Source organism: Gekko japonicus, unplaced genomic scaffold (assembly GCF_001447785.1).
Source record: "Gekko japonicus isolate JY-2015 unplaced genomic scaffold, Gekko_japonicus_V1.1 scaffold1485, whole genome shotgun sequence".
Lineage (NCBI taxonomy): Eukaryota > Metazoa > Chordata > Lepidosauria > Squamata > Gekkonidae > Gekko > Gekko japonicus.
In genome coordinates, this window is record NW_015173176.1 from 317,623 (window position 1) to 330,212 (window position 12,590).

At 42.0% G+C, this 12,590-nt stretch overlaps 1 protein-coding gene across 1 annotated transcript in view; it reads left to right on the top strand.

Annotated features, from left to right (window-relative positions):
• The window catches only part of NTNG1 (netrin G1), a 211,848-nt gene extending 204,269 nt beyond the window's left edge, over positions 1-7,579 (top strand). Inside the window, exon 8 of the mRNA XM_015422564.1 lies at positions 6,358-7,579. Within this exon, the coding sequence (XP_015278050.1) occupies positions 6,358-6,593 (236 nt within the window). The 3' untranslated portion in view covers positions 6,594-7,579. The remainder of the gene's footprint in view (positions 1-6,357) is intronic.
• Positions 7,580-12,590: the final 5,011 nt, after the last annotated feature.

Here is a 12,590-nt window from a genome sequence, read left to right on the forward strand (position 1 = left end):
CCTTCCATTACCCAATGAATCACCACCTATGAAATAGCACAAAAAGATTTAGCACAGACCTCCTCAGAGCACAATCGTTTTCAGTGCTGGAGTGAGTGGGAAATTCCATTTCAACCATAGTCAGTGGAGCCATTTAGTTGCCATCAAAGCTGTTTTCACAGTTTTCCTATGACCACTGAACATAAGGTGAGGAGTCAAGAATTGTCCTTGTTTCTAACCGCATAATGTTCACCTGATCTGACCATGTGATCTGGGACCAGCAACTGTTGCTTATCGAGAACCTGCAAGTATGCAAGTTGTAGGCATGTAAAATGTTTTCAGATGGTCAGGTGAACACACAGAAGTGAAGAGCAGAGACAGTGGGCAGTATCCTAAGTGTCTCTTCCATTGGAGGTGGGCTTCAGACTTTCCTTAGTGGAATGGTAGGACACAGACCAATAGGTTCTTTTCTCACACCCTTCCGTTGTACATATTCACTTGGTCTTTTGTAAACAGTTCAGATAATTGAGGGAATGGCCTGAATGTGTCCTTGGAAATGAATATGCATATTCACAATATTCTGTCATAATTTGTTATTGTCCACTTGTTGTATGAAAAATAATAATAATTCCTAGGCTTGAAATCTCATCAGATTTGCTTTATGGTTTATTATTCCTCTTGATTCGTATTTGCAGTATAAAAATTTCCAATTAGGCCTATCTTGTGGGCTATACTAAAGGAGGGTAAAATGCAGACATATGGTCATCATCATCATAATTCCCTGAGCAAGCAGCGTTTATTATAACTTAACTATCTTGTGGGCTATACTAAAGGAGGGTAAAATGCAGACATATGGTCATCATCATCATAATTCCCTGAGCAAGCAGCGTTTATTATAACTTAATATGCAGTTGTGACATTTACAGATCAGAAACTGTGGTTGCATTTCAGTGTTATGTCAGTGGGTCATAAAAGATACATTAACACTGTAAAAGAAATCAGAGAGGAAGGTGACAAAGGAAGAACATGTTTAGATGCTGCCTGTTGACTGCCCTCATATTAATTATAGCATAGCCTGCTAGAGAGGAAGTAGAAGAGCATTACTATTCAGCTCATTTGCATGCATAGAATTAGAAGTGAACTGCATACCAGGGAGGAAAAAAAGGCTCTGTTTAGCTGGACAGTTGTAGAGGGAATAATCTCACCATCCTCTATGGCAACTTGCACAACCTCTGTACAATGGATGCCATCAGGTAATGTCAGTTAAGTGTCTGGCAAAGGCAGCAGATTTGAAATTTTTTTAAGTACTTTGTGCTTTTCAGGGCTGGAGACAACAGTGGCCATTAGATGCAAATGATGCCATATGATTAAGACATTCATATATAACTGCATGCATGCAGTGGACAAGAAAGAATCAGAGCACTGTTGCATAAAACACATGTCCACTTTCACAGACAGGGGGGCAAAAACAGCCAGAAGAATAAAAGAGACAGTTGTGCTCAGGGGTCTTGTTGTAGAAAAAGAGCTGCCGGAGCTCATTAGCATAACTCATTAGCATAACTTATTTGCATATGCCACGCCCCCTGACATCACCGGAAGTGACAGAAGGCCACACCCCCTGACATCACCGGAAGTGTGTCAGAAGGCCCGGCTACTTACCCTCCTGCTTCATCCTCATTCCCAAACGGAATGAGGATCGAAGCAGAGGGCGGGGTAAAGAAGGGGGCGGGGCTTCACCACGTGACCGCCCCGCCCCCTAGAGGTTCTCTTCCGGAGCTCCGTACCTGAGAGCTCCCCCCCGACTAGAGCCCTGGTTGTGCTACTTCAGTATAGCCAAGCAGTGTGAAATCCATGGATTACTAACATCCAACTGCTGCCAATTACATAAAATTGCAATAGTAATCATTACTTACAGAATAGGTTCATAGGTGTTTCATTAGAGGGACTCCTGCAATGGACTTTTGGCCTCTGTTCGCAAACAACATCACATAAAGATATTAGTCTCCTTGTCCTAACCACCAAAGTGAATGAAGGAATGCTAATGGCTGCCGTTCCCCTTAACTAGCATCAGTCCTCTTTTCTCACCTGCTCCCAGGGGTCATTTCCTGCGGGAGCACACAGGAGCAGAGCTCCGGCAGTAAGGAGCCCAGGGGGAGGGCACATGCAACAAGCCCCGCCCCCTGCTCCCAGCAGCCCTCAGTTGGGCCATGAGGAGCAAGAAGCAGCCAGGTAAGTTGCAGAGCGCCCCCCCCCCCGGCCCGCCTTCAGGTACAAGCTCTCCCTTCTCTGTGAGGGCAGATCTGCACGTTCCCGTGCCCCAGTAGCTAGAAATCCAAAACAGTCCAGTGGAGCCTGAGTGGTGGGTGGGTCAGGGGGCATGGCATATGCAAATAAGTTATGCTAATAAGTTATCCTAATGAGCTCATGCACCTCTTTTTCTATGAAATGACCCCTGCCTGCTCCTAATTGCTTGCTATGTGTTCTTTGGACCTGGGCATTTGCTTGGGGGGACAGCAGCATTACAACTCTCATATTAAAAGAAGAAAATAGGAAAGAACTTAATTTAGAACTAGTAAAGCATATGACAGTAGATGAGAGCACAGAAACTTAAACAGGTGAGTGTTGGTGACAAGCAATATTCCTGTGGGGGGAATAAAATGCCATGTGAGTACATGGAGATGCCTCTTATCTTGTCGTTGTCCCACCTAGTTTAGCACTAGCTTCTCTAACTAGTAGCAAAAATCAAAGATTTCTGACAAAGGTCTTTCTTAGACATACTGAATAACATCCTTTTACTTTAGCAATTATGAGGAGTGAACCTGGGGTCTTCTGCAAGCAAAGCATGTGCTCTATGGCTCAAGTAGGGTCCTGCACCAAGGAAGCAGATTATCGAAGAGCTGGATGTGTTTTAGTATATCTCTGTAACTTAGGAGATGTATTAGATGGAAAAGAAAGTATGTGTGTAGGTGGAGGTTAGGGAGGATTTACACTGAGGAAGAAGTATTTTCAATATCACATGCTGAATCTGTGGACTAAGTGAGGAGATAAATTATAATTTGCACATATTCTTTCAGTGGCATGGATCCTAAGTACCCTTTCCCTTTTACTATGAACATCCACTGGCGGGAGAGTGGGGAGGGTGATTTTTGATGATTCCCTCTTCTCACTGCAGGGTCTCATTTGGAACTCCCCCCCACCAGGTTCCTGGGAGTCCACTCACTCAAGGAGCTCAATTTCAGTGGGAACAGAAGACTGATGTGGAAGGGGGGAAAGCAGGAAAGCCACTGTCACGGGATCCAAGCCATAAGCTCTGTTTTATTTTCTTTCCATGCTTCTCAGTTCATTGTGTGCTATTTTCAGGCACTTTATCAAATGCAGAGGTGATTTAAAAGAATTGTGTTATTTCCTTGCTTAACAGTGGCCTAGGAGCATGCTGACTTTCCCGTGCCATATCATGCCATCTTCCATAGACTGCTTGCTGTAAAGGCTCAAGTGTCATACTTACATTTTGTTTTCAGCAACTATGAGTGAAACTTTTGTTATAAGCAAGTTCTGTCCTGTTTGCTGCAACTAAAGTATCTTTTTTGATATAAACACAATTATTAAAGATTCTGGTTCAAGAAAAGTAACAAAAAAAATAGAGGCCCTGGTCAGACGTAATACTCTTGATTGTTTAACCATGAGTAACCAATCAGGAGCATTGTATCTGGACTGACCATAGATGCTCACAACCAACTGGATATCTACAACATTATGCCTGCAAAACCGCAACAAATTAAGTTTGCTCTAATACCATTTTGTATTTAACTGGGATCAACACTAATGTCTGTAGCTGTGATCTAGAGAAATCGCTTTCATGCATAACTATCCATAAGTTTATTAAAATGGTCATAGACCAGGACAAATCACAGACATATGAATCACAATGATCATAAGAACAATACAGTGAATAAACAGCAATTAGCGTATCAGGTTATACAATCAGGTAATGCAAAATTAGTAAATTATTAAAAATGGTTAAAATTAATCTAAAATATATAAAACTTTCTGGTGAATTTTACAAGCGGTTGCAAGAAATTTTGTACTAAGGACTGTAACCTGTGGGTTTCCACCTATAGGTAACATTTTAACAAACTCCAAATCCAGGTGAACAGGATATCTTTTAAGTAAAGTAAGACTAAACTTAGAGCTATAAAGGGCAGTAGAGTAAAACATGTTCTATTGTCTCAACCTCTCCTGTGCCACAAGGACAGGACCTCTCCACCATAGGTGCCTTTCTGTACTCACCATCTGGCAAGTGCTCACCATTTGGCAAGAGAAAATGCCCTCCATTGGCCCAGAATCGCCAGTTGGGAGAGATTGGCAGCTGGGGTGACAACATATCTAGAATTCTCTGAGGCCAGGATAGTTGGTGTTCTTTCAGTATCACACTGCCATTCAATATCCAGTCACTTCCATGCAAATAACTTACAACAGGGGTTCCCAACATGGTTCCCAGGGTACCACGACGCCTGCAAACACCTTTCCTGGAACTCTCCAAGTGTTTTTAGAAAGCAGGCAGGGCCATGTGATACTTTTGTCCAGCAAGGCTTCTGATGGGCTGTTGGAGATTTGATTGGCTGTGCAGATTTTTTTAAAAATATTGCTTTGGCAGCATCTGCCACCACGGTTCCTGGATTGTATGACTGGATATAAGCTGCATCAGCCATTTTGTGGCTGACTCCACCTCCTGCAGCAGCCATTTGTGGCACCCATTTTATACCTGCACAGAGAGAGAGAGAGAGTATCAGAATTTCAAAGGTGCCCATAAGCTCAAAAAGGTTGGGGACCCCACTCTAAAACATCTTGCATAAGCAAAAGTAAGCTTATTTGCTAGATTTATACCCCACTTTTCTCCACAATGGGAACCCAAAGTGGCCTACAGCTTTCTCCCACCTTCCCTGTACCACATAGACTGTAGGTCATGCAAGTGCATTTTCCTGCATGTGGAGAGCTAGCATGTCAGAAAAAACACTAGTCTGGAACATTCCTCAGTGGCATGCTAACTTTCCATAAACAGGAAGCATTTTATTAATGTGATTTGCCCACTTGCTGTTGGAAATGGTACATTCACAAAAAGACTATGCCATGTGATTTTTTTTAAAAAAAGTGTTCCTCATTTTCTCACACAGTGGCCGCGTTCAGACTGGCAGTTTGGCCCTGCAGGCAAATGTTTGAGGAGCGTTTCAGTAGCGAATTAAAGGGGCGGGTTCACACAGGCACATGTTTCAGGTGTCCCCCAGCCGTACTCAAGCCGTCTTCTGCCGCTTCCCTCCCGAGTTTAAAAGATACCATGTTAAAGTGGTAGCAAACCGTGTATACAGCGCATTTATTCCAGTTCCCTGAGTGTGAACACAAGCGCTGCTAAGGCGGGAACAACCTGCAGTTGATAATAGGTGCCAGCTGGTTCCGTGGCAGGTGCAGGTGCGCATATGCGCACTTGCACACGAGCGGAAGTGTGGAGTCGATCCTGCCCTTATTTGCTGATGTGCCCATGCACATAGGGGCATGCAGCCGAGTACGGAAACCACACTAACAGCCCGCCAGAGGCGGGCGACAGTGCGAACGCTCCCTTGCACTTCCTCCACAGTATCCTCCCGCTTCATTCACTGCAGTGTGAACGGGAATACCGGGAACAAGCCATTCCAGGTCTATTCCGTTTTTTCTTTGCCACAACTCCCTAGCGCTTCAAATTGCCAGTCTGAACTCGGCCACTGTATATGAACAATTTGCAGAACAACGTATCTAGCACCTGGCTTTGACCACAGGGGTGTCCCAAGAGAACAGGCACCTGCCATTGTGGGACCTGTGTCCCAATCTAATGTCTTCCCAAGTATAATCAACAGAGTTTATGCTCTCATAACCTTGGGGACCTGAAAATGGGACAGATTAATTTAAAGTTTCAGTTGGAAGCTTTGACATACATGTGATTTGTACAAATGAGCACATTCAGGGTCCTTAGAAATTGGTTACACATACAAACTGTTTTCCAATTGCTCTATTATGCAGCCTGATCAATGTTCAGATGTTTTTGGAAAGGTATTCAGTTTCCAGTGGCATAAAAACACATCTCTGTGTTAAAAGGTGACTCCTAAAATGGGGAACATTATAGAGGGCTGTGTCAGAACTGTGTGGCTTAATCCTTTGCTGCAAGCTTAAATGCATTTACTGGCGAGTAACTACCAGAATCCCAGTGAAGTTACTCACACGTAAGTGCACTGATCATGGAAAACTTCTTTAAGATGAAAATCAGTGCACTTATTGTTCATCATTGCCTTCCGTAACCAATTCACTTATATTAAGTACACCTCTCTTTTTCTTTCCCACACCATTTTGCAGCAAACGTGTGTGACAATGAACTTCAGCTTTGCCAGAATGGGGGAACATGCCTGAACAACGTACGCTGCCAGTGCCCTCCCCACTACACTGGTGTATTGTGTGAGAAACCGAGTTGTGAAAAGGATTCACAAAGCTGCAGTCAAGACTCCAAGAATGGGGCAGTATCATTACAACCACTGGTTCTTCTATCACTCCCAGTTGCTCTATTAGGATTAAGTGAGCTTTTCGTATTTTAGGCTATACAGCTTTGGAGGAATCAACTTCAGACTGCTTTAAAAGGAATGTGCCACAGGAAAGGAAAGAAACAAAAATTACAGCAGCAGCAGCAGCAGCAGCAAGCATTTGCTAATAAATCTTTTTTAAAAAAAATATAAAGGGGGGGAAAGTAAAATCTCCACATATATAGACTAAAAAGGCCTAACAGAACTAAGCCATATCTATCCATTGTGGACAACACAGCGAGTCAAGACTGTTATTCTCTGATTCCAGTTAAGTGGGCAGCTGTCAATACTATTACTGCTAATCACAATGCCAGCTGCAAACGCTTACACGGGATCGGAAAAAAGGCTTTGGACCCCCCCGGATGGGAATACAAAAAAATCCCCCCCACAAAACCTTGCTCCTCCGATCTGGTGTACGACCGTACCTCTTCCCAGTGTGTGGACCAACCAAACAGAGGCATTCTTTGCTGTCAGTGCATTGTGGGTATAAGGAAATCAGTTTCAAAGCTGCCATATTGGCCTGCTTCAGCCCCCGAATCCCTTTCCAACTGTGCTTTAGTGACCGTTGCTCTGTAACCCTTGTTGGTTGAAGATTTCTTTGTCTGATGTTAGTAATGCACATGTGTCCCTCCTCAGTAAATCTCAAGCCAGTCATACCCTTGTATATCTTAGATGCACTGCATCAGTTTGATATGGTGCTCAACTATTGTACAAGAGTGGCTATAGGACAAAAAAAGAGTGTATTTATCCTTTTGTATTCAAATCAAGTTATTTTTCTTGACTAATGTAATATGTAGATTTTTGTATTATTGCCAATTTGTGTTAACAGACAGTTTATTAATGTACTTTATTCCTAATCTGGTAAAGGGGGGAAAGTTATGTTTTATTTTTTCTTTATTTATGCTTTTGCTTTTCATTTAATTGTGCAGAGATTTCTCTGTATGGGCAACGTGCTGGCATCAAAGAATATCAGTTTACATATTATAGCAAGTGTAATAAGATTCCACCAAAGGATGTTCTAAATGTTTTCTTGTTGCTTTAACACTGGAAGATTTAAGATAATAAAAATTCCTGCGTAAACTATTTCAGGGATTACTATGGCAATTTCTTAGTGCAAAAGGCAAAGAGAGAGAGATGTTCTTTAGCATTTTACTAGGTGGATGGTATAGAAATTAAATTGCAGATTTATGCAGATGCAACAAGATGGATGTAAATCATCATGTTAAAGAAGGGAAGGTTCTGAAAATGGAAGGCAAATCTTTATGGAGTGCACAATTAGTAATTATAAGCAATAAGAACATGGTGAGTTTGGACAGTAGAAAGCATGCAAGTTCATTTACTCTTAAGATATTTATTAAAAATATCTATTTACCTAATTTATACTCTAATTCATGCACTTAGACAGCTAAAATTACATTCCTCATGAAATTTCAGATTGTGCAATTCGGAATTTAGTGCTGAAGCCTTACCTATGTATTGAACGTTTAGAAGAATTTGACCTCAAAATCCATCTCGTTTGATAAGTTGAATGAAGTTAGTATAACATTTATTTAAACTCTGTTCCAAATTATCTTTGGGAAATTGCCAAATATTGATTTATGTGTTTTGTTTGCTACTGTCAGCTGAGAGACTGTCAACTGGTGATTCCTGTATGTCAGAAACTGTCAAACTCTGACTCCTAATGCATATCAGTTGTCAGATATTGTCAGATCCTGAGTGCTACATGTCCGATTTTGCATTGGCACATCACAACAGTTACCAAATGTTGGATGTTAAGTACTGTTGAACGATCAAAGGTTTGCATACTCTCGGGTTATTCACTCAAAATGCACACAGGATAATTGGTAGAAATAAGCCAGTTACCCCCAGTTTCATTCTGATTGGATTCTGTTACCCTCTTTCTTGGGATTCCACTTCACCAAACACATTCTGCAGATGTCCCAGTTAGTGCACACTACTACTGCATGGCTCTTATCTCTTGGATTTCTGTAGAGACCATGGATACTGGGGGAAACACTTTTGAGACTATGGGTTGCAACTGCACAATCCTCACCAAATGTTTTGTCCTGTTACCCTCCTCTGAAAGATCTACAAAATACTGACAAACTGGTTCTGTTCTAACTAAGCATCATCCTTTTGGGGGTGGGGGAACCAAAATCCAAGATCATTCAGCAATCCTCCTTAGATATTTTTGAGGAGAATTTGGTGGGGAACAGATTTGTTTCAGCTTTATACATATTCAAAAACTGAATTGAGATAATTTATAAAGTTAAATAATGTGCACTGTAACCAAGTTGATTATCAGAGCTGGGGGTCACAGCTGGCAGTGGCTTCCCTAGAGTCTGCCCTGTACGCACCTCAAAAGGGGGATGCAGCCAGAAAGTACTTCGATGGGCTTGCCTCTAGGATCAGGATCTGACTAGTGCTACCAGGAATATGCTTTGCCTTTAGACCTGACCATTTCCACATGAGGTATTTGTCCTGGGTTCAATGCAGTTAAGAGTGTATTTTTCAGGCACATCACAGCTTCCATAGCACTACATTAGAATGCTGGGCAGTACATTGACATATGAGGGATTAGGAGGGATAATTACTCTGTTTCTATTGTGGAGCCCCGTCTACAATTTGGTTTTGGTGTGAAGTAAGGGGTGGATCGTGTCCTGTCTTGTTGAATGGAAAAAGGAAACCACAAGGTGACTGTGAGTATGTATGTGTGTGTGCACTCAAGCAATTAAGATGAATTCATCTCACGGAGTGAAATTAATTATTCCCGCATATTGTGAAAAGTATTGAAAACTAATATTTTCCAGCTTTTCTGACTCATAGTTTATTTATTTAGATCATTTATTTGCTACCCCACCATAAAATATGTCCCAGCATAGGTTCTTCTTTTCCTGAAGGCACCAGACATGATGGCAGATGGAAGTTAATCTTAGGCCAAATCCCCCATGCTTCTATTCTCAGGCCACCTTCCGGCACGCTGCAACTGAGGCTCATGTCCAGTAACTGGAATGGCTGAGGTAAGCAGTGGGTCAGTTTATACAGAGTGAGAGCCCTCCCCAAGCCAGAAATGTGAGTGGGAGGAAACACAATGCAAAGAAATACCAATCAGGCAGGGGTCATTTCGTAGAAAAAGAGCTAGGGGAACTCATTAGCATAACTCATTAGCATATGCCACACCCCCTGACATCAGGGGCCCGGCGGTGGACCTGCAAGGCCAGCAGGAGTGCGAGGAAGCCCCGCCAAGGCCCTCCCTGACCCCAGGTAGGCAGGGGTGGGGAGAGGCGGGGAGGAAGCAACTTACCCTCCCTCTTCTCTTGCCTCCTCCTGGCTGAATGAGGGCTGGAAGCGGGGCGTCCGGAAGCAGGGGGTGGGGCTTTTATACAGAGTGAGAGCCCTCCCCAAGCCAGAAATGTGAGTGGGAGGAAACACCATGCAAAGAAATACCAATCAGGGCTGATGTTGTATGACAGGAACACAAGCTGAGTGTTTTGGTTGGCCGGCATAACTGTCAAGCAGGTATCCTCTGAATTACATTCTCCTCTTGGTGCCCAGGGAAACAAGAACTTAAGGACAGCAAGAAAGATTAAAACTGAAAGCAGACTGCAGCTGCAGACATTGTAGCACTACCACCGGCGGAAAAACAGCCAAGACTGACCTAGTTAGTTTAGGTTCAAAAGTCCAAAGAAGCTTCATTCTGATTACCGTAGTTACCCTTCTGAGGTTAACAGACAGGGCATGTTTGGCTCACATTTTGATAAATTCTTATCCAAATATATATCCTGTAGGAAGCAGTTTTAAATTCTATTCCCTTGCATGTATTGACCAAGGAAGCACAAACATGATTTGTATTGCCTTCTTTATCCATAGTAAAGTTATTGCAGGGGAGAGGGAATGTCTGTTAACACTGAATTGGCCAAAATGTCACATGAAGCAGCACAAGATGCCACTTACTGTCATCTGCTTTAGTCACGTATTCAAAAAGCAGGTCCTCAAAGGTTGTTAGTGAAATAGTGATGATGTAAATGTACTCCTCAAAGGTAGTTAGTGAAATAGTGAAATAGTGATGATGTAAATGTACTCTGCACACACTCAGAGGATCCATTGCCTGCGTTATTTCACAGCCTCTAATTATGAAACTTGGCTTTCGAAGGAGTGGGGAAAGTGCTTGCTTGGGTCATTTTGAAATGTGCATGAAAACAATTAACGCATAATTTATTTTGCTTTTACACAGTCCATTTTCACACATCATTTATTGTCTTGCTCTACGCTTACAAATACACAGAAGATCTTTTTTGTCGCACAAAGAAAGCTGTGAAGTGAAAATGTAGAGGAACAGATGCAGTGTCCCATTTTGCTAGATATGATTACCATTAGTAAAGGAACTGTACACGTGCTCTGAAGCATTCTCTCTTTTTAAATAACTCATTTACATGTTTCAAAAGCTAGAGCCTTAGTAGTGAAAATGTGGCTCAGCTGTAGCTGAAGTATACTCTGAAATGTAAGCACCCCTACAATTAATGGTCAGCTATATGTTCCCACTACATGTATAGCACCAGAGTCACCTGGAGCTATTTGTTTTTCAGATGTCTTTCTGAACTACATCTCACCAGTACATGGTATTATGGATTCCAGAGAGTGGTCTGGAGTGAACAAGCAATAAGGAGGGTAGATGGATAGGTCAGTCTTTGGGGTGAGAGGTGGACTGGATGCGTTGTCTCTAACAATTTCTTGATTCTCAAGTTTTGTGTGATATAAAACATGTAAAGGTAGAAAATATGCGTGCCTCAATTTGTACATTCATTTTTAAAAACTTGTGCTAAGGGTATTTGGCATTTATTAACTATCAGGTTTCTGTGACAGTTACTAGTGTATGGGAGCAAAGAGGTTTGTTTTTTAACCTGTATATGAACTTTAGTTGCATATGAATGTAGGGTTTTGTTTTGTACTTTGAAATTGCTGTTCTCTGTACCTTGATTTATTTTTATCATGTATGCATAATGTACAAAGAAAAAGATTAACTGTACAGTCCTAAAAAGAGTTACACCCTTCCAAATTTGCTGAGGTCAATGGCCTTATAAGGATGGAGCTCTGTTTAGGACTGCACTTTAAATCTCACACACTGGATATATTAACTATCTGCAGTGCTAGCTTTCCCTGGTGTATAGTAAGATCTACAAATTCTGGTTTGTGCTATGGTGCATGTCCAGTTGGTATTTGTAAGATGTACATTTTCCAAAGCATTTTAATTATGCTTCACCATTATTAATTCTTTCACTGCCACAGTATCTTTGTGCTGTAATCTCTTTTATTCATATTTTAAAGAAGAGCAGCTGAAGACAGAGTAGAGATTTGCTGCAGACTCCTGGGGCAGTGGGGTAGAGATAATGTTTGAACCCAAGACTGAGCTCAAAAATGCCTTCTTGCAATTGTCATGATGTTCGTCCACCTTCTTGTTTTCAGCATAGGCCTTGACTGTATATCATCACCAATAAAAAGTATTTTTGGTTACTACAAACTGCAGCAGGAGAGGACTGTGCACGCGACAGGAAGACTGAGCAACTATTGACAGCAGTGTTTGTTGTGGAGTTAGTTGATGTTTGTCATGACCGGTTAAAAATATTGATTATATCTCTGTTGTGTTCAGTTTCTAGCTATTGACAGAGGGACTCATGTGGACACAATATTCCATAGTAGCGGAAGTGGGATGATTTAAGGCCACCATTCCAGTGTGGTTGTGGGTAGAAGTCTTTGCTTGGGGAGGTCTGGAATCCAATCCCTGCTCAGCCTCAAAGATCATTGCAAACTGAGTCAGTAACCAACCCACGAATCTAACCCACCTTCAGGATTTGCTATAAGGACAAAACTTGGGAGGGGAGGATCCATGTACTCTTAGAAGGAACAGTGAGATAAAAATGAAATCAGTAAAGCACACTTGGACATAAATTTCATTAAAAGTAGAGGCAGCTGGGCTGTCTAGCTGGCTAGGGTTTGGGCTCTAAATTGAGCAAA